General features: G+C 47.2%; 2 protein-coding genes and 2 non-coding genes across 4 annotated transcripts in view; 2 read left to right on the top strand and 2 right to left on the bottom strand.

Annotated features, from left to right (window-relative positions):
- Positions 1 to 6,741, bottom strand: part of AP4B1 (adaptor related protein complex 4 subunit beta 1) — a 17,749-nt gene extending 11,008 nt beyond the window's left edge. The window contains exons 1-5 of the mRNA XM_049765691.1: positions 6,576 to 6,741; positions 3,366 to 3,590; positions 1,911 to 2,041; positions 1,442 to 1,589; positions 1 to 106 (exon numbers count right to left, since the gene is read on the bottom strand). The exon at positions 1 to 106 is cut by the window's left edge and continues 391 nt beyond it. Of these exons, the coding sequence (XP_049621648.1) occupies positions 1 to 106; positions 1,442 to 1,589; positions 1,911 to 2,041; positions 3,366 to 3,590; positions 6,576 to 6,688 (723 nt within the window). The 5' untranslated portion in view covers positions 6,689 to 6,741. The remainder of the gene's footprint in view (positions 107 to 1,441; positions 1,590 to 1,910; positions 2,042 to 3,365; positions 3,591 to 6,575) is intronic.
- Positions 6,742 to 7,742: 1,001 nt separating this feature from the next.
- On the top strand, positions 7,743 to 15,185 carry DCLRE1B (DNA cross-link repair 1B). The gene is made up of 4 exons (XM_049765715.1): positions 7,743 to 7,995; positions 10,289 to 10,454; positions 11,252 to 11,434; positions 13,961 to 15,185. The coding sequence occupies exons 1-4, from the start codon at positions 7,807 to 7,809 to the stop codon at positions 15,070 to 15,072; spliced, it is 1,650 nt and encodes a 549-aa protein (XP_049621672.1). The 5' UTR covers positions 7,743 to 7,806; the 3' UTR covers positions 15,073 to 15,185.
- A 653-nt stretch (positions 15,186 to 15,838) lies between these two features.
- On the bottom strand, positions 15,839 to 16,051 carry LOC125997859 (small nucleolar RNA U3). The gene has a single exon (XR_007491858.1). It is a non-coding gene; the product is annotated as a small nucleolar RNA U3 (small nucleolar RNA).
- Positions 16,052 to 20,427: 4,376 nt separating this feature from the next.
- On the top strand, positions 20,428 to 20,585 carry LOC125997845 (U1 spliceosomal RNA). The gene has a single exon (XR_007491848.1). It is a non-coding gene; the product is annotated as a U1 spliceosomal RNA (small nuclear RNA).
- The last annotated feature ends 1,399 nt before the right edge of the window (positions 20,586 to 21,984 follow it).

Raw genomic sequence — 21,984 nt, 5'->3', positions numbered from 1 at the left:
GTCCATCAGATTGAGGATGTCGAAAAGCTCCTCATCACTGCGGGGTTGGTAGCGCAGCAGAAAGCGCAAAACTTCAGTCTGGCCCCACTGGTCCAATTTTGGCATCCTAGGCAAAAAAAAGAAAAGAGAAAAAAAAAATTGGGAGGGTTACACTCAGTGGTGTTCAGGGATTATTCCTGTCTCTGTGTTCAGAAATCGCTCCTGGCAGGCTAGGGGACCACATGGGATGCCGAGATTCAAACCACCGTCTGGCCTGGATCCTGGATCAACTGTGTGCAAGGGAAAGGCCCTACTGTTGTACTATCTCTTTAGCCCCAAAAGAAAATTTAACATAAAAGTTGGCCTATTCTCAGGCAAGTACCATGTTGCCAGTCATCTACTGATCATTAACAAATGTAAATGAAAGAAAACAGGCTGTGCCATAAATCAGATTATGTCTTTGAGTACTAAAAATTATTTAAAATAGGCATTAAATTTAAAACAAGGGGCTGGAGAGATAGCACAGCAGTAGGGCGTTTGCCTTGCATACAGACAATTCGGGACAAACCCAGGTTCAATCCCCCCGCATCTCAGATGGTCCCGAGTCTGGCAGGAACTATTAAGAAATTGAATTTTTTTTTTTTTTTGGGTCACACCCGGCAGCACTCAGGGGTCACTCCTGGCTCTATGCTCAGAGTCGCCCCTGGGAGGCACGGGGGACCGTATGGGATGCCGGGATTCGAACCACCATCCTTCTGCATGAAAGGCAAACGCCTTATCTCCATGCTATCTCTCCAGCCCCCAAAAATTGAATTTTTTTAAAAAATAAATTAAAATAAAACAAATGCACACTTGATGAAGATACCCTAAATCCAGGATCTACTTTTTTTGTTGTTGTTGGTTGGTTAGTGTTTGGGTCTGTGCTCAGGGATCACTTTCTATGGAGCTCAGAACACATTATGGGATGCTGGGAATCAAACTGAGGATGGCTGTGTGCAAGGCATGCCCTACCCACTGTAATATCACTCCATACCCGAGTTTCCTTTTTATTTTAGTATGGGGCCACTCCTGGCTGTGCTCAGGGGTTACTCCTAGCTCAGCGTCCAGAGATTACTCCTGGTGGTGCTCAGGGGACCACATGGGATTTAATTATGATCAACTTCCTTTTCTACTCTCTAGAAATGGTTTAAGTCTCTCCTTAATTCACCAGATTAACAAGACCCACTCAGATGCAGCTCATCATATGAAAAAGAGAACTGAAGCCGGCGTGGTAGCACTAGAGGTAAGGTGTCTGCCTTGCCAGCGCTAGCCTAGGACAGACCTCGGTTCGATCCCCCGGCATCCCATATGGTCCCCCAAGCCAGGAGCGACTTCTGAGCGCATAGCCAGAGTAACTCCTGAGTGTCACCGGGTGTGGCCCAAAAACCAAAAAAAAAAAAGAGAGAACTGAGACAGGCCGAACCGATTTAAGAGATGGTGGGCAATGGGTTTATTGATGACAACACCTCCTTCCTGTTTCAGAATTTCCTCCAGAGACCTCAAGCAGTTCACAACCACGATTGGATCCTGGTCACGCAACAGGCTGTATAATTCGTTCACCAGGGCACCATCTATAAAAGAGAACAGAGATCTCAGATAAAAAAGAAAAGCTTCAGAAGCACAGAGACAGAACTAAAATAATTGTTCCAGATACACAAAGCTGAACTTTTCTACTACCAAAACAACAACAAAAAGAAATTCCCTCCAGATAACAGCACACACTCACACTCTGGATCCAAAAGAATGGACTTCTCTAATTTCAGAAAATACCAAGCACTATGCTCTACCTAAAAAAGACCTATGAAACTAGGTCCAAGTTATTTTTCTATTAAACCCACGTAATCTTTTACAAAGCCATACATGAGGATGCGTGAAATATCATGGAAACATACCCACTTCAGAGTCTTCATGAAGATTATGCATCTTGGCACATCCAAGAACGGCCACTCTCCTCACATATGAAGCCTTGTCCCGCAGACCATTGAGAATGGGCTGTTGGATGTATTCCTGTACACCAGGCATCCTAAGAAACGAGCACATTCTAAAGTCAGCCCAATCCTGAAATATTAATTTTGACATCATTTAGCTTCCCCTCACTTAACAAGGTTTTAGCATGTTTGAATGTGTATGTATGTGTGTGTGTGTGTGTGTGTGTGTATATATATATATATATATATCATTAAAATTTGGAGACAAATTACCAAACATCAAAGGCTATGTTTGACTCTTTTATTTTTTTGGTTTTTGGGTCACACCCGGCAGTGCTCAAGAGTTACTCCCGGGCCCGGAGAGATAGCACAGCGGTGTTTGCCTGGCAAGCAGCCGATTCAGGACCAAAGGTGGTTGGTTCGAATCCCGGTGTCCCATATGGTCCCCCGTGCCTGCCAGGAGCTATTTCTGAGCAGACAGCCAGGAGTAACCCCTGAGCACCGCCAGGTGTGACCCAAAAAAAAAAAAAAAAAGAGTTACTCCCGGCTCTATGCTCAGAAATCGTCCCTGGCAGGCTGGGATTCGAACCACCGTCCTTATGCATGCAAGGCAAAAGCCCTACTGCTGTGCTATCTCTCCAGCCCGTTTGACTCTTTTACTTAGAAAAATGCTGCAGTGGGGCCAGAGAGATAGCGCAGTGGAAGAGCGTTTGCCTTGCAAGAAGCACACCTACGACCAAAGGTGGTTCTAATCCTGGCATCCCATATGGTCCCCCATGGATGCCAGGAGCAATTTCTGAGCGTTGCTGCCGCCGCCCCCCTCCCCAAATTAGAAAATAAAAAAATGCTGCAGGGCCAGAGCAACAGCGCAGCAGTAGGGCATTTGCCTTGCACGTGGCCAACCCAGGACAGACCTGGGTTCAATCCCCGGCATCCTATATGGTCCCCTGAGCCAGGAGCGATTTCTGAGCGCATAGCCAAGAGTAACCCCTGAACGTCACTGGGTGTGGCCCCAAAAGAAACAAAAACAAAAACAAAAAAAAGGCGTCCCGTGTAGCAGATAGGGGGCCAGAGAAATAGCATGGAGGTAGAGCGTTTGACTTGCATGCAGAAGGACAGCGGTTCGAATCCCAGCATCCATTATGGTCCCCGAGCCTGCTGGCAGATATTTCTGAGCATAGAGCCAGGAGTAATCCCTGAGCGCTGCCGGGTGTGACCCAAAAACAAACAAAAAACATAGTATAGCAGATAGGACACTTGCCTTTTCTTACATGCAGTCAATCCAAGTTTGATCCCCAGCACCACATGTGGTCCCCTGAGTAGCACCAGGAATGATCTCTGAGCACAGAGTTTGAAGTAAAACCTGGACATAGGCTAGTGTGAGACCCCATAGATCCCCTAACCTCTCCGTAGACTCACCTGAGGCTGCACATGCTCCGTAGTGCCAGTCCTCGAACCATAGGGTTGGGATCTGAGCAGTCTTTGCACAGTGTGTTGATGGCCAGGAGGGCCAGGTCTGGCTTCAGGGGGGCATATGAGCACATATACAGGTACACCAACTTCTTCTGCACAATGTCGATGGTGGCGCTGGCCTTCACCATCTCCATGAAAACGGGAGACATGTCCAGACCCTGAGTCATGTGTCTGAAACAACAGAGCAGAAAGATGTCCAACATGGGATCCCCAACCCAGAGAGGGCCTTTCACTTCCTGGTGTCCTCGTTAGCCATCTCGCTAGATTGGGACCTCTGAGAGGGAAGCAACGTGCCTAGTTCTAGTTCATGACAAGTGATAAACCCCTGCACTGAACATGATGCTTCTATTCAGTTAACATATATTTTGTCAATATCTAGTATGTGTTAGTAAAATTCAGCTTTTATATTTCGAAAATATGACATCTTTTTTTTTTTAAATTAGGACTTTTTTTTTTTTTTTTTTTGGTTTCTGGGTCACACCCGGCAGCTCAGGGGTTCCTCCTGGCTCTATGCTCAGAAATCGGCCCTGGCAGGCTCGAGGGACCATATGGGATGCCAGGATTCGAACCAACATCCTTCAGAATCTAAGGCCAATGCCCTACCGCTGTGCTATCTCTCTGGCCCCAGGACATCATCTTAAAGAAATCATGGCTTCATGCATGCAAACCAGTGTCAAAAAAAAGGAGAGAGAGGGGCTGAAGAGATAGCATGGAGGTAAGGCATTTGCCTTTCATGCAGAAGGTCATTAGTTTGAATCCTGGCATCCCATATGGTCCCGAGCCTGCCAGGAGCGATTTCTGAGCAGAGAGCCAGGAGTAACCCCTGAGCACTGCCGGGTTGACACAAAAACCAAAAAAAAAAAAAACAAAAACAAAAAACCAATTCAATAAAACTTGTGCATGCTATAATTTGTGACCCACCAAGAATCATAATAATCCAGGTTCAAAGGGCTGGAACTCTGCATATGGGAGTCCCAAGTTTGATCCCAGGCAGTACATAGTCCCTGGAGCACTACAGAAAGTGATCCTCGAACACCCCCTGTTGTCTTCCAACATGAAAACAAATTAGATGTTCAAATTCAGATACTAGAAAAATTCTGACTAAACAAAACAAGGCAGGATGACCTACCTACTAATAAGTTCATAAGCTCCTGCAATTTCTTTGGTAATGAAATTAGAACAAAAAGTTGTGCCAATTAAAACCAGAAACAACGTGGAGGGTAGCAGGGAGCTAGCTGAACCCACAGCCCTGCTCTGCATGCAAGAGTCTTGGTTTGATTGTTGATACCAAATGATTCCAAAACAGAACTAGAAGCACCCGAACATACCCCCAGCCGGAATGGTACTTGAGCATCCTTAGTGTAGCTCCAAAATTTAAATAAATTTTTGGATTTGTTTAATTTGGTGGGAGGTTGGGCCACAACCAGTGGGATCTCAAGGGTTAGTACTCAAGGCATTATTCTCCAGGGACCATATGGGGTGCCAGGGATGGAACTCAGTCAGGTTTGCTTGTGTGCAAAGCAAATAACCTACTTGTTGTACTATTGCTCCTTCCTACAAAATAAAGGAGTTTTCAAAGAGGTTGATGGCTTCAGTGGTTAGCACAGTCAACCATGGTTTAGTCCTCAGCACTACATACTCAGGTCCCCTGAGGCCCTACTTCCCACTCCCCATCCCTAATAGATAATTTTGGTTTTTGGGTCATACCCGGTGGCGCTCAGGAGTTACTCCTGGCTCTGCGTTCAGAAATCATTCCTGGCTGGCTCAGGGGGACCATATGGGATGCCGGGATTCAAACCACCATCTGTCCTGGGTTGGCTGTATGTAAGGCAAAAACCCTACTGCTGTGCTATCTCTCTGACTCCTAAAAACTGTAAAGTTAAGTTATAAAGAGGGTCTTTTTCTTTTTGTTATATTTTGGTTTTGTTTCTGTTTTGCTTTGCTTTGAAGAACTAAGAGCCCATTCTATGGCTTGAGGAGTGAATCAGGTGTCCTGGGCGTTGACACCACGCTGGGTCAGCTGGGTGGTGACATCATCCTCAAAACAAACTCACAGGAGCGGAATAACAGGTCTACAGGGTGGCAGAGGCTGCAAGTAATTACTCTTTGGCATGTCTTTGAAGAAATCCCGGGTATAAACGCCAAGTAGGCAGCAGGATAAATGAGTTTGGAAGGTTCAAAGATGGATCTGAAATTTCCAAAAGGACGTCAGTGCTTTTGAAACATAAACATGATGGATCTGGGGGCCCCTGAGTGCAAGTTCAAACTATGAAAGAAGGGGCTGGAGTGATATGATAGCACACGCCAGCTTTTGCCTTGCAAGCTTGTTGATTGGGGACTGACCTAGGTTCGATCCCTGACATCCCATACGGTCCTCCAAGCCTAACAGGACCGTTAGGATCTCTTTCTTATTTAATTTTTCTTGGGTTTTGGGTCACACCCATTTGACGCTAAGGGGGTTACTCCTGGCTTTGGGTTTAGAAATTGCTCCTGGCAGGCTTCGGGGACCATATGGGATGCCAGGATTTGAACCACCATCCATCCTGGATCGGCTGCTTGCAAGGCAAACACCTTACCTCTGTGCTGTGCTGTCTCTTCGGCCTCCAGGAATGATTTCTGAGTGCAGAAGTGCAGGAGTAACCCTGAGCATTGCTGGGTTTGACACCCCAACCCGCCCACCCCCAAAAATCACTCCTGTTGACTTTGGGGGAAATAGATGATAGATAGATAGATAGATAGATAGATAGATAGATAGATAGATAGATAGATAGATAGATAGATAGATGATAGAGTGTGTGTGTGCGTGTGCTGGGGTTTGAAACAGGTTGACTCTTCACAGGCAAACACCCAAACCACTAGATTCTTCCATTGGCCCAAAGAATATGAAACAAACAAACAAAACAAACAAAAAAATGTAAGTAAATGCACCAATATATGTCAGATTAGAAAAAAAAGAGACCCCCCCCCCAAAAAAAAGATCTGAAAGAAAATGCCCAGCAAAGTGAGGGTGGGGTAAACTGAGTCCCACCAAGGAGACCAGCCAGGGGACTGGATCTGGGGAGGAACAAGGGGTGGGTTCCCTCCCCGCAGGAATGAGAGGGAAGGGGGGTGAAGGTGGGCCAGCCCTAAGCAGGGGCGGGGCGGGGCGGGCCGTACCTAATCACGCGCTGGATGACGTTGCGGTAGCGCAGCCGGTCGGCCTGGACGTGCGGGTTGCACAGCGCCTTCTGCAGCTCCTTCACCGCGTCCTCGGAGCCCAGGTAGGGCATCTTCTTTGCCCTTCCACTCCTCCCCGGGACCAGCTTGAAGCAGGCTGCTGAGCTCCAACTCCAGGTTCACCGGAAGTCCCGCCTTCCTGTGGCGAAACTCTTTTTGGCGCCGCAGCACGGTGATGGGGAAATTCTAAGGCCCGAACTCACGCTCGCCGGAAGTCCCGCCTTCGTCCCTAGGTTGAGGACCCTCATAGGCTTAATCGCTTTCTTGCCGGAAGTCCCGCCTTCATCCGCTAGTAAGGAAAGCTTATTGGCCCACATCTCACTGTCGCCGGAAGTTCCGCCTTCTTACCTGAAATCTCACTCTCGCCGGAAGTTCCGCCTTCGTCCCGGACGGGGAAAACTCATAGGCCACTCTCGCCGGAAGTCCCGCCTTTAGCCTCCGTGAAGAAAGCTTATAGGCTCATGAGCTCACTCTCGCCGGAAGTCCCGCCTTCATCTCGCCGGAAGTCCCGCTTTATTCAGAGTAGATGACAATTTATAAACTCAAAGCACACTCTTGCCGGAAATCCGCCTTTATTCTTGGTGAAGAACACTCATAGGTCCAAATTTTACTGTAGTCGGAAGTCCCGTCTGCTTCCGGTTTGGTAAACGCAGAAACCTTGGATCTGATTTTCGCCAGAAGTCCCGCCTCTGGGATATCTCATAGGCCCGAATGTCACTCTCGCCGGAAGTCCCGCCTTTATTCCGGGCGGGAGCCGCAAATTCCACCCTTGCTGGAAGTCCCGCCTTCACCCAGAATGGCGATACCCCATTGGCCCAAAAACCTCACCTTCGCCGGAAGCCCCGCCTTCATTCCGTGCGGGAGCCGCTGCCGCTCGCGAGGAGCGCCGAGCCGAGCCTGGCCCTGACCTTCGTGCCTGCCCTTCCCCCCACGTTCCCTTCCCATCAGCTCATTCGCGCTCTCGTCTCGGCAATCGGCTAGTCGCGCCTGACTCCGTCCACTCTGGCGTCCGCGCCGCTTTTCTGAACGTCGCGCTGCCCGACTTCCGCCCGCTTCGGGGCGTCGCCAAGCTGCGCGCGCAGCTGTCATCCGGTTTTCCGCGCTCCGCTCACTGAGCCATTGACCTAATGTCGGAGCCTTGTACTACGAGTCCTACGACCCCGCTGTCAACATGAACGGGGTCCTGATCCCGCACACGCCCATCGCAGTGGACTTCTGGAGCCTGCGCCGGGCCGGATCGGCTCGGCTCTTCTTCTTGACCCACATGCATTCGGATCACACGGTGGGCCTGTCCAGCACCTGGGCCAGGCCTCTCTATTGCTCCCCAATCAGTGCTCACCTCTTGCATCGACACCTGCAGGTACGGGATGCTCCAGCAGGCCTCTGAGAGCTGGTGCAGGCAGAGGCAGAGGAGTCCAGCCACAGACTTGCTGGGGTCCCCTGGAATCCTCAGGGGAGCTCGACTGGCTTGCATGGGTTCGATCCCCAGCACCCCGCATGCGACAGAGCCAGAAGATGCTTCTAAGCACCGGCTGGGAGTACACCAAAACGCAAAAATAAAGAACAAAAATAGTTGGCTTAGTTGTACCAACTGTCATTTGCATTCATTCATTCAGTTCCCACAGACTGGAACTCTTTTTGGAATTCAGTTTTGTTTGGTTTTATTTGGGGGGGTCACACTCCTGGCTCTGCACTCAGAAATTGCTCCTGGTTGATTGTCTACTTGCACCAACTGTCATTTGCATTCATTCAGTTCACGAAGATTGGAAGTCTTTTTGGAATTCAGTTTGGTTTGGTATTGGTTTTTTGGGGGAGTCACACTCCTGGCTCTGCACTCAGAAATCGCTCCTGGTTGGTTGTCTACTTGTACCAACTGTCATTTGCATTCATGCATTCATTCAGTTCACACAGATGAAACTCCTGTTGGAATTCAGTTTGGTTTGGTTTTGGGTTTTTTGGAGGCGTCACATTCCTGGCTCTGCACTCAGAAATCGCTCCTGGCAGGCTTTGGGGAACCATATGGGATGCCAGGGATCAAACCCGGAACCATTCCGATCAGCAGTGTATAAGGCAAACGCCCTACTGCTCTGGCCCCTGAAATTCAGTTTTTGTTTGTTTGTTTGTTTTTTATCCCCAGCTCCGTTTTGAATGATTTCCCATAATTTACAATGCTGTCAATAGTTTTATGCAGATATTGTTCATTTGGGGTTTTTTCTGTTTAGGTTCTTTTTGGGGGTGGGTGGGCATACGTTGAAATGCTCAGTGGTTGTTACTCCTAGCTTATCACTCATAAGCCACTCCAGACCAGGGTTTGGGAGACCGGAACACAAGTTGCCTCCCTGCAAAGAAAGTGCCCTACCTACTCTATAGCTCTTGCCTTTCATCTGGGATTGTTTGTTTGTTTGTTTGTTTTTGGGTCACACCCAGCAGTGCCAGGGGTTCCTCCTGGCTCAGAAATTGCTCCTGGCAGTCTCGGGGGACCATATGGGATGCCGGAATTCGAACCACTATCCTGCATACAAGACAAATATGCTATCTCTCCGGCCCCCATCTGGGATTTTTTTTTTTTTTTTTTTTTTTTGGTTTTTGGATCACATCTGGCAGCACTCAGAGGTTACTCCTGGCTCTACACTCAGAGGTCGCTCCTGGCAGGCACAGGGGACCATATGGGATGCTGGGATTTGAACCACCGTCCTTCTGTATGCAAGGCAAATGTCTACCCTCCAAGCTATATTTTCGGCCCCTCATCTGGGATTTTAATGTTGATTTATTTTCACTTTGTTGGAATGTTTTTTTTGTTTTTTGTTTTTTTTTTTTTTTGGGGGGGGGGTCACACCCTGTGGTGCTCGTTACTCCAGGTTCTGCACTCAGAAATCGCTCCTGGCAGGCTCAGGGGATCATATGAGATGGCAAAGATCGAACCAGGGTAGGCCATCTACAAGGCAAACTGCCTTACCAACTGTACTATCACTTAGTCCCTGGTCAGAATTTTTTTCTTTTTTAACTGAACTGCTATTCTCCCCTCCTCCTATCCCTACACCCCTATTGTCCTTATTCAAGGAAGTTTGATAATGACTGACCAGGCTCTTCTTTTAAAAGTATATTGATGGGGCCAGAGAGATAGCATGGAGGTAAGGTGTTTGCCTTTCATGCAGACGGATGGTGGTTCGAATCCGGGCATCCCATATGGTCCCCTGTGCCTGCCAGGGGCAATTTCTGAGCATAGAGACAGGAGTTGCCCCTGAGTGCTGCCGGGTGTGACCCAAAAAACAAACAAACAAAAAAAAGTATATTGATGGGCTGGAGTGATAACACAGTGGTAGGGCATTTGCATTGCATGAGGCTGACCCAGGATGGACCCCAGTTCGATCCCTGGCATCCCATATGGTCCCCCCAAGCCTACCAGGAGAAATTTCTGAGCCTAGAGCCAGGAGTAACCCCTGAGCACCGCCGGGTGTGACTCAAAAGTCAAAAAAAAAAAAAAAATTATATTGAGGGTGGAATTGGGAGGAGGAAGGGTAGTCGTTTGGGGGTCCCCATTTGATAGCAGCTACAAAAGTGGCTCTGGGTTTGACCTTTATTGCTATTTTGGGAAGGGACGATTGAGTGGGAACCTAGAGTCTGTGAGTAAACTTTACTGGGTATTTTTTCAGGTCTCCAAACAGTGGATTCACGCCCTGGAGGTTGGTGAGAGTCATGTCCTGCCTCTAGATGAATTGGGCCGAGAGACCATGACTGTCACCCTCATGGATGCCAATCACTGCCCAGGTTCTGTCATGTTTCTCTTTGAGGGCTACTTTGGAACCATCCTTTATACAGGTAGGCTCTCTCATGGCTTCCTGCCATCTTCCTAGCCCAGATAGCTGGTCTGTTTTTTATTTTTTTCATTTTGGTTTTGGGCCACACCTGATGCTGCTCAGTTCTTACTTAGTCCTGAGGGTTCAGGGACCATGTAGAGTGCTGAAATCAAATCTGACCCAATGGCTGCAAGGCAAGCACTGTACTAACCACTGTACTATCTCTCTGGTCCCCTAGACACTGTTTATGAACAGCTTTAAGTGGTCTTAGAAGTCTGGAGGCCTCCTAACTGTGACGAGGGCCCTGATGCTCTTTCAAATGGGTTCCTTTCTTCTTTCTTTCTTTTGTTTTTGTTTGTTTGTTTGTTTTTTGGGTCATACCCAGCAGCGTTCAGGGGTTACTCCTGACTCTATGCTCAGAAATCACTCCTGGCAGGTTAGGGGGACCATATGGGATGCCGGGGATCGAACCTGGGTCCATCCTGGGTTGGCCTCATGCAAGGCCGTATGGGACCATATGGGATGCCAGGATTTTAACCACCATCCTTTTTTATGCAAGGCAAACACCCTACCTCCATGCTATCTTTCCAGCCCCCACGGGTTCCTTCTTTCTAAGCCTCTTAATCTTCTAAAGAATGATCTAGAAAATCAAGAACAGGATAAAGATATTTCCACAGAGAAGCAATATTACTACCTTGTTCAATGCCAGACTCCATGATTATTTTTCCACCCCATGGCTATCTTTTTAAAATGGTCAAGTCCTACTTCTATCCTTTTATCTCTCTCACCCTCTGTACCTTCCCATATATTCTTTTCTAGGTGATTTCCGGTATACGCCATCCATGCTCAAGGAGCCAGCACTGGCAGTGGGGAAACAGATTGATATTTTATATCTAGACAACACCAATTGCAACCCAGCCCTGGTTCTGCCATCCCAAGAAGAAGCTGCCCACCAGATTGTCGAACTAATTCGAAAGCACCCACGGCATACTGTAAAGATTGGTGAGTGAGTGTCCGGAGAGGTGGCGTTTGTCTTGCACACACTAACCCAGGACGGACTGCAGTTTGATCCCCTGGCATCCCATTTGGTCCCTTAAGCTGGGAGCAATTTCTGAGCATATAGCCAGGAGTAACCCCTAAGCGTCACCAGGTGTGGCCCAAAAATCATAAATAAAATAGAATAAAATAAAACCATGATTGGATCTGGGGGCAGAGAGAGTACAAAGGACTGAGCACATGCTTTGTACATAGTAGGCCAAGGTTCGATCCTTGGCATGCATAGTTCCTCAAAATCTCCAAGAGTGTCTCCACAGGGGCCAGAGAGATAGCATGGAGGTAGGGCGTTTGTCTTGCATGCAGAAGGACGGTGGTTCGAATCCCGGCATCCCATATGGTCCCCTGAGCCTGCCAGGAGCGATTTCTGAGCATAGAGCCAGGAGTGGCCCCTGAGTGCTGCCGGGTGTGACCCCCCCCAAATAAAAACAAAAACAAAAGTATCTTTATAAAGCACTGAACTTGAAGTAACCCCGAGCACCACTAGGAAATGTCAGTTATGATGGGAAATGGCTCAGAGGATTCAAATGCATGTTTTGCATGTGGGAAGCCCTGGTTAGACCATCACTTCATGGCCCCCTGCACACTGCTTCGGTGTGGCCAAAATATATTAGTCCTGGGCCAGCAAGTTGGGCTAAAAAACATAATGTAATTCACAGGACCTAGAGAAGGTTGGAAAGAAGAAAGGAATGGATAGAATTGGAAATTTGGAGGGACCAGAGAGAGCACAGAGGTAGGGTGTTTGCCTTGCATGCGGCCAACCTAGGACGGACCTAGGTTTGATTCCCCGCATCCCAGATGGTCCCCCGAGCCTGTCCCTGAGCACTGCTGGGTGTGCCCCCCCCCAAAAAAATAGAATTGGAAAGAAGGATAGAGAGATAGTATAGTTGATAGGCCCGTTGCTTTCATGCAACAAACTTCAGTTTATTCTGGTACCTATATGGTCCCGTGAACACTTGTTCCAGGAGTAATCCCTGAGCACTGTGGAAAATGGCTCAAAAATGCAGAACATAGAGGCCGGAGAGTTAGCACAGCAGTTGGGCGTTTGCCTTGCATGTGGCCCACCCAGGAGGGACCCGGTTTGATTCTTGGCACTCATATGGTCCCCCAGCCTGCCAGGGGCGGTCTTTTTTATTTTTTTTTCCCCAGGGGTGATTCTGAGTGCAGAGCCAAGAGTGACCCCTGAGAGTCGATGGGTGTAGTCCAACAACCAATCAATCAATCAATCAATCAATAAAGTTTTAAAAAAAAATGGCAGACCATAAAAACAAGAAAAAGGAACTGGCAGGAGAGATGGTTCAGGGGTCAAGGTACTTGTCAAGTACGTGGTCAACCTCAGGTTGATCCCTGCCAGTCAGGAATGACCACTGAAGACATCTAGCTGTGTGTGACCTATCCCGCACCCCCACAAAGTGTCCAGGGAGAATTACTACCAGTAGTAATTCCTGTTCAGAGAGCCAAGAGTAAGTAACCCCTTAGCATCACCAGGTGTGGCCCTTAAAGAAAAGATTCTCAGCTATCTACTTCCCATGACAGTTGAACTCACACCTGAACTTTAAAATAATTGGCTCAGTTGTATTTTCAGGAAACTGTTTCCTAATTCCATCAACGAAGAGATCCTTTTTCCTTTTTGGTTTTGGGTCACACCTGATGATGCTCAGGGCTTATTCCTGGCTCTTTTCTCAGGAATCACTCCTGGTGGGTTCAGGGGATCATATTGGATGCTGGGGATTGAACCCAGTTTGGCCTTCTGCGAGGCAAATATACTACCCAGTGTACTATCTCTCTGGACACAGAGACCCTTTAGAATGCTCACCTGGAGCCAGAGAGATAGCACAACGGTAAGGCATTTGCCTTGCACGCGGCCAACCCAGGACAAATCTGGGTTTGATTTCCAGCATCCCGTATGGTTCCCTGAGCCTGCCATGGGTGATTTCTGAGCGCAGAGCCAGGAGTAACCCCTGAGTGCCGCCGGCTGTGACCCAAAGACAAACAGACACAAAATAAACTTAAGAAAAATAGAATGCTCACCTAAAGAATATAATCTGAGATTTTGTTTTCTCAGTGCCTAGCACTTGGTAGTTGGTCTCTATTGTACTGGATGGATGGGTGGATGGATGGATGGATGGATGGATGGATGGATGGATGGATGGATGGATGGATGGATGGATTCTCTGTCACCCCTCTCCTCATTCTCTATATAATTTTTTTGCAAATATTACTTACTCACTGCAATCCCCCTTATTTTGGGAATTTGTTTTTATTTACTTATTTAGGTTTGGGGCCACACCCAGCAGTGATCAAGGATGACTCCTGGCTCTGCTCAAGGAGCTCTGGGAATCAACTATGGTGCCAAGGATTGAACCTTTGGGGTCAACACTGTCTGAGCCCAATTTTGTGCATTTTTGTTAAACATGTAGTTGATGTAGCTTCCTGTAGCTTCCTTTATTCATTTCTTTCACTGTCCCATTTCAGGGCTCTATAGCCTGGGGAAAGAAGTGCTGCTTGAACGCCTGGCCTTCGAGTTCCAAACCTGGGTGGTGTTGACCCCTCGGCGTCTGGAGGTGGTACAACTGCTGGGCCTGGCCAATGTGTTCACCGCGGAGCCAGAGGCAGGCCGCATCCATGCTGTGGACCACATGGACATAAACCACTCAACCATGCTCTGCTGGAACCATATCCACCCCACCATTGCCATCCTTCCCACCAGTCGCAAGATCCGCCGTTCGCACCCCGATATCCACGTCGTCCCTTACTCTGACCATTCTTCCTACTCGGAACTCCATGCCTTTGTCACGGCCTTGAAGCCCAGTCGAGTAGTACCCATTGTGCAGCGACAGCCCTTTCAGGATTACTTCAGCGACAGCCTGAGCCCCAAGTTCTCGGTCCCTCAGATTCCTGACTCTGTGCTGCAATGCATGAGTTCCTCCTCTTCCCAGAAACCAGACTTCCTCTGCTCCTGGTTAGAAAAGAGGCTGAAGAGGCCAAGGACTCCCGGGGTCATATTTGAGTCCCTGGAGGAAGCTGCTGAACAATCTGAAACCCACAACAACCCCCAGGAGGCCAAAACTGTGCAGAAGAACTTCTGTGAGTACCTAGAAATGCAGTTCTCCTTTCTTCCCAGGCAAATCCAGAAGCAAGTGTCATCCAACTGCTGCAACAGAGAATTAGGGGATGCCCCTCCTTCTTCCAAATGCCAGAAAATAAGTTCTGTCCGGATTTCCCCCTTGGTACAGGACGTTTCGGAACACATCAAGTCTACAGATGAGGGATTGGGCACTCTGGAAACCAAAGAGGAAACTAGTGCTAAACCTCCCTTGGGATTTAGGGGAGACATTGATGGCCCTGGAGTCTCAAGAAGCCATAGAGCTTGGTTGGGCCAGAATTCTTGGCTATTTCATGAAAAGTGTGCCCCTGTTCTGAGTTCTGAGTTCCAGGGCCTGGCATTGAAATACCTCCTGACTCCAGCGAATGATTTCCAGGCAAGGTTCTGTTCCAGGGAGTTTGACCAGCAAGTTCAAAAGTACCATGAATCTTTGCTGAAGTGCAGCCAAGAGAGAACTGAACTGACATCTTGTTTGACTTAACACTGCACTATGGGAGAGAATGACTGATGGCTGATCAGTGGTTTTGTTGGGGGCTTTACATTCCTGTCTTTTTAATTTTCTCATGGGCTCATCCCAGCTTCATTCATTCATTCCTCAATTCATTCATTGATAGCCTACTGCCAGGAAATCCTTAGTGTCTTTTATGATTAATTAATTTATTATTTTTTCTTTAATACATATCTTTATTTAAGAGTCATGATTACAAACATGTTTGTACTTGGGTTTCAATTATATTAAAAATAAAAAAGGTCTTCACCAGTGCATCTTTCCCACCACCAATGCTCTCCATCTCTCTCCTCCCACACCTCTTGCCTGCATTCAAGACAGACATTCTATTTCTCTCACTCACTACCATTGTCCTGGTAGTTCTCAGCGTACTTATTTCTCTAACTGAACTCACCACTCTTGGTGGTAAGCTTTGTATCATGGGCCAGACCTTCCAACCCTCATCTCTATTATTACAATAATGTTTTTTACTTTCTTAAAATCCATAGATGAGAGAGACTATTCTGTGTCTATCTCTCTCCTTACGACTTATTTCACTCAGCATAATAGATTCTATGTCCAACCAAGAATAAGAAAATTTCATGACCTCATCACTTCTGACGGCTACATAATATTCCATTGTGTAAATGTACCACAGTTTCTTTAGCCACTCATCTGTTATCGGGCATTGAATTCTTAGTGTCTTATTGTGTTTATGAACTGCTTTTCACTATAGACTTTTTTTTTTCCCTTAAAATCTTCTTCTCTTCTGCATCCTCTCCCTCTACCCCTTCCAAAGGAAGGGAAGAACGATCATCAGTGGCAAAAGGCAGTCGCAGAAGCGACACCTAGAGCCGGCTTCACGCTCAGGAGAGGACGCTCTGACTCCTCCTCATGGCTTCGGGTGCTCTACACGATCAGAGAAACTTCTCTAGTCACATACTATAGAAATGATCCCTGAAAGTATAGTCTTCACTATAGACCTTCCCAGTATTTTTTTAGTTTGGTTTATTTTTTATTCTTGTGTTGGAGCCACACCCATCCATGCTCGATGGTTGTTTCTGGCTCTACACTCAAGAATCACTCCTGGGGGCTGGGTAGGTGGCACTGGAGGTAAGGTGTCTGCCTTGCAAGCGCTAGCCAAGGAAGGACCGCGGTTCGATCCCCCGGCGTCCCATATGGTCCCCCCAAGCCAGGGGCGATTTCTGAGCACATAGCCAGGAGTAACCCCTGAGCGTCAAACGGGTGTGGCCCAAAAACAAAAAAAAAAAAAAAAAAAAAAAAAGAATCACTCCTGGTGGTAGAAAGGAGAAGAGATGGGATGCCAGGGATTGAACCCAGGTCAGCTGTGTGAAAGACAAAGGCCCTGCTTGCTCTAGCCTCTCTTCCCAATATTAAGTATAATAAAGGCTATTGTTATACTACTAATAATACAGCTAGTCCCAAAGATGGAGCTCTGCAGCGAGGAAGACACTTGAATGTTGGAGGCCCAGGGTTCTACCCCTAGCACTGAAAAGATATGGGGAGAGGACCCAAAGGGGTGAATTTGATACTGATTGGAGATGTGACTCAGGTGGCAGATCACTTCCCTTGCAAGAAGCTAGGGAGATCATTCAGAGGATTGAATGCAACACACATATATTGCATGCTGAAAGCCCAGACTTGATTTCAGAGCCCTACCTGATCCCCTGAGCACCAGCAGGTATGGCCCCAAAGCAAAGAAACTAGAGTATTCTTTTATTTTGGGTTTTGGGCCACAACCCGGCAGTGCTCAGCGGTTACTCCTGGCTCTGTGCTCAGAAATTGCTCCAGGTAGGCTCGGGGGACCATATGGGATGCCAGGGGTTGAACCGTGTCCATCCTGGGTCAGCCACGTGAAGACAAACACCCTACCGATGTACTATCGCTCTGGCCTCAGAGTATTTTTATCTTCAGCACTAGCATGGCCCCTAAGACCACCCCCACAAAATCATTCTGATAAGTCTTAGAGTAATCTTTTTAGCTATGCTCAACCCAATTTTGAACATACAATTATGTGTTTTGTATATCTACTATCTATATATATTTTTTTTTCTTTTTCTGATAGACTACTAGCTTTTTACTTGTTTACTGGAGCTATTTTGGAATTGGTGTGGTTTGGTTTTGTGATGTCAAGGATCAACCCCAGAGGATCCTACATGTGAGACATTCTTTTCCACTTGATCTTTAACCCCAACCCCGTGCGGTCCTTTTCTGTGGATACAGAGAGAGATCAAAATTCTGCAGAAAGGACCAGGTTCTTCCCAGATGTACCAAGCACTATTCTCTATGTCGCCTGCTTCTCTTACTAGATAAAAGTCCCTAGGAAGTGCTGTTTTTAAAGTTAGAAAGGAGCTGGGAAATGACTCAAAAAGCAAGAGTACGTACATACATACACACACACACACACACACACACACACACACACACACACACACACACACATCTCACAGCACTGAGCGGGTGTGGTCCAGAAGCACACAACAGAACACAAAGTTAGGAAGCTTGAACTGTGGTACTGAAGGCTAAGTGCCTGATCTTGAATGTGACTTGCGGTGACCCCATCCAAGTGACTTCCTGTCTCTGCCTCTGGGAGGGAACAGGAAGCTATGAAGAACCCTGGAACAGTCAAAAATTCCACTTCTTCCTCCATGAGAGTTTGTAGAGTCCCTAGGGGCCTCTCTGGATCAAACCTCACTAGGGGGTTGGGCACCCTTCACCATAGCAGTACCTGGAAGCCAAATAAACATGAAGTCTTAGGATGCAAGTGGCCTCACAGCTGCCTGGAAGCTCTGACTTCTTTGGCTGAAATAGACTTAGAAAAGATCAAATGTGCTGCCAGATATGCCTGATTGTTCACATAGCTGAGATGTTTGCTGGCCTCCCCCACTCCCCCTACTTTAACTAGAACACCAGACACAGCCTGTCTGTTGTAGTGCCCAGGGCAGAGACCAGGGAGCCAGCTGGGAGAAGGGGTGGGGTGTGCAGTTAGTTCTGTCCTGTCCTGCTCACAGTTGAACAAAACATCAAATCAGTAAGATGGCGGAAACCATAGGATTGGAAGCCATAGGTCCTCTTGCCTGCCAGGGGCGATTTCTGAGCATAGAGCCAGGAGTAACCCCTGAGTGCTGCTGGGTGTGACCCAAAAACAAAAATAAAACAAAAAAAAGGAAGCCATTGGTATGTAGCAATGAGCACTCGGATACGAATTACTTTTTTTTTTTTTTTTTTTTTTAGTTTTTGGGTCACACCGAGCAGAGCTCAGAGGTTACTCCTGGCTCTAAATTCAGAAATCGCTCCTGGCAGGCTCAGGGGACTATATGAGATGCCGGGATTCGAACCACTGTCCTTCTGCATGCAAGGCCTACCTCCATGCCATCTCTCCGGCCCCAAGAATTACTTTTGAATATAGCCAGGAGCTTTTGCAATGAAGCAGATTCTTGGAGGCAAGACTGGAGTGTTCTTTTGTTAGAAATATGAATTTATTTGAGGTCGGAGTGGTGCGCAAGCTGTAGGGTGTTTGCCTTGCACATGCTAACCTAGGATGGACCACAGTTCAATCCCCCGGCATCCCATATGGTCCCCCAAGCCAGGAGCAACTTCTGAGTGCATGGCCAGGAGTAACCCCTGAGCATCACCGGGTGTGGTCCAAAAAGCAAATATATATATATATATATATATATATATATATACATACATACATAAATATATGAGTTTATTTATTTGGGGGGTGAGGAGAGGCCATAGCCAGCAGTACTCAGAACCTACTTTTTTTTTTTTTTTTGGTGTTTGGGCCACACCCATTTGACGCTCAGGGGTTACTCCTGGCTATGCGCTCAGAAATTGCCCCTGCTTGGGGGGACCATGTGGGACACCGGGGGATCGAACCGCGGTTCATCCTACACTAGCACTTGCAAGGCAGACACCTTACCTCTAGCGCCACCTTCCTGGCCCCTAGGGCCTACTTCTAACTCTATACTCAGGAATCACTTCTGGTGTGCCTGGGCACCACTGGGCTGCCCTGTATCCAAACTCTGGCTGTCTTTGCAAAGCAGATACCTTACCCACTACACTATCTCTCCAGCCCCAAATGTGAGGAGTCTAAAGAGCAAGATAAGTCTTGACCTTGGGGGAAGTTGTACACAGGTCTTTTTTTATCAGAGGCCTTCCCTAAAAATCTTCAATGAGCTTAGGGAGGCTCATGGGGGAGCAGAGAGAATGTCTCTACTTCTAAGCATTGGACCACAGCTTCTGATATAAATATATATATATATAAACATTGACATCCCTGCCATTCACAACTGGTCTGGGGCTTAGACGATTGGTAAAATTCCTAGCTCAGTGCCTGCCATCTGATGAATATTTTTAATCTGATGTTCTTAGTTTGGTTATTAAAAACAACAAAACTAAAACATTCTAAAATAAACCTAAAGCATTCTGGGACTGAGAAGAATGCTCAAAGGACTGCTTTGAATATGGGAGACCCAAGTTTGATCACCTAAGGACTATTAGGTGTGGTTCACTCCAGTCCCCCACAATCAAACACACACACACACACACACACACACACACACACACACACACACACACAAATAAGATGATTCCGGGGGTGGGGAGATGACCCAGAGGACTGAAGCATAAGATCTGTGTGTGGGAGATTTATATCTCTGAGAACCATTGGACAGTTCCCATAAGCACTAAGCTTGGAGTAGTTTCCAACCACTAAGTAACCCAACTCCCCCAATAATAAAAAGCATCTGTTCGTAAAATAATAAACTTTAAATCATAAATAAAAATTACAGGATTCCTGGGGGTGGAACGATAGCACACAGCGATAGGGCATTTGCCTTGCACGTGGCTGGGACTGATCCAGGTTTGATCCTTGGCATCCCATATGGTCCCCCGAGCCTGCCAGGAGCGATTTCTGAGTGCAGAGCCAGGAGTAACCCTGAGCACCGCCGGGTGTGGCCCCAAAACAAAAACAACAAAAATTCTAGGACTCCTGGGGCTGAAGCTATAGTATAGTGAGTAGGACACTTGCCTTACATGCAACCGACGTAGGTTATTTCCCTGCATCCCATATGGTCCCCTAAGCACTGCCAGGAGTAACCCCCGAGTATTTCCAGGTATGGCCAAAAAAAGTAAAAATAAATAATTACAGCACGTCGTGTGGATCAATTATATGTATAATTTTATCTTTAAAAATTCAGGTAATTACATAATTTTACATCCTGTATTTTACTTAATATATTAAACATTTTGTCATGCAATTAAATATTATTAAAAATAATAATAATTACGCTTCTTCAAAATATGTATATATGTTTTGATATACTTACCTGGCAGGGGACATACCATGATCACGAAGGTGGTTTTCCCAGGGTGAGGCTTATCCATTGCACTCCGGATGTGCTGACCCCGGCGATTTCCCCAATTTAAAGAAAAAAATATATCTGTATATATGTTTTGGGACTTGGACCATACCTGGTAGTATGGTAGGTACTCAGAACTTGCTCTTGGCTCTGTGATCCTGGTGAGGTTCAGAGAACCATGCAAGACAAGTTCCTTAACCTCTGCATTATATCTCGAGACCCCAACAATACCATTTTTAGGTGATAAAATAGCTTAAAGGGCTGCTGAACATACACAAGGCCCTGTGTTTGATGTGTTTGGTTGGTATGGTTCAGCCACCCTAGCACTACTGGATTAAAAATAGCACTATTAAAATGGGGCCGGGCGGTGGCGCTGGAGGTAAGGTGCCTGCCTTGCCTGCGCTAGCCGAGGACGGACTGCGGTTCGATCCCCCGGTGTCCCATATGGTCCCCCAAGAAGCCAGGAGCAACTTCTGAGCGCATAGCCAGGAGTAACCCCTGAGCGTCACAGGGTGTGGCCCAAAAACCAAAAAAAAACATTATTTTTGGGCCCGGAGAGATAGCACTGCGGCGTTTGCCATGCAAGCAGCCGATTCAGGACCAAAGGTGGTTGGTTCGAATCCCGGTGTCCCATATGATCCCCCGTGCCTGCCAGGAGCTACTTCTGAGCAGACAGCCAGGAGTAACCCCTGAGCACTGCCGGGTGTGCCCCCCCCCCAAAAAAAAACATTTTTAATAGTTGTATGTTACTCTAATTGCCTTATTGAATAGACTCCCATCCTTTTTCCATAGAGGATTACGATATCAAAATTCATTATATTCAAACAGTCTAAGAGCAGTACATATTATGACACAACCTCTTCTCTTAAGTTAATGAATATTTACTAAACTGTGTGAGCCAGACTGAGTCCAACTTCTAGGAACCACTGACATTGCTGCACTGTGGGCATGTGGCTAAGGGAGATAGCTTGTCTTCAGTGCAAGGGCCCCCAGACTGTTGCTATCTCTTTGGCAGCATGGGAGTTGTTGACTCCTAACCAAGCAAAGTCACACATACTCCCTGAAGTGAATCTAGACGGAGTCAGACAGGGAAGTCAAGCCAAGGGCTTTGAGGAGTTGAGTGTTGGTGGCAATGTTTTATCATTTATTTATTTATTTTGGTTTTGGGTCACACCCAGCAGCACTCAGGGGTTATTCCTGGCTCTGTGCTCAGAAGTCACTCCTGGCAGGCTCGGGGGACCATATGGAATGCCGGGATTCGAATCACCCTCTTTTTGCATGCAAGGCAAATGCCCTACCTCCATGCTATCTCTCTGGCCCCATGTTTTATCTTTTAATAATGGGGAAATTCCCTACAATTCCAAAGCACATGTGTTCCAATTTTTAAGAAAAGGGATTGACCAGTTTTTAAAAACTTTGTATTGATTAACTGGTTTCTGGGCCACACCCAATGGTGCTCAGGGGTTATTCCTGGCTCTACACTCAGAAATCACCCCTGGCAGGCCAGGGGCCCACA

The sequence above is a fragment of the Suncus etruscus genome, chromosome 19 (genome assembly GCF_024139225.1).
Source record: "Suncus etruscus isolate mSunEtr1 chromosome 19, mSunEtr1.pri.cur, whole genome shotgun sequence".
Taxonomy (NCBI): domain Eukaryota; kingdom Metazoa; phylum Chordata; class Mammalia; order Eulipotyphla; family Soricidae; genus Suncus; species Suncus etruscus.
This window is presented reverse-complemented; position numbering and strand designations above follow the sequence as displayed.

What these genes read in the sequence shown, in the direction of transcription:
- DCLRE1B (XM_049765715.1), top strand. Translation starts at nt 7,807, where the DNA reads ATGAACGGGGTCCTGATCCCGCACACGCCCATCGCAGTGGACTTCTGG. An exon ending in TCTTGCATCGACACCTGCAG is followed by an intron (nt 7,996 to 10,288) that starts GTACGGGATGCT and finishes GTATTTTTTCAG; the next exon opens with GTCTCCAAACAGTGGATTCA. An exon ending in TGGAACCATCCTTTATACAG is followed by an intron (nt 10,455 to 11,251) that starts GTAGGCTCTCTC and finishes ATTCTTTTCTAG; the next exon opens with GTGATTTCCGGTATACGCCA.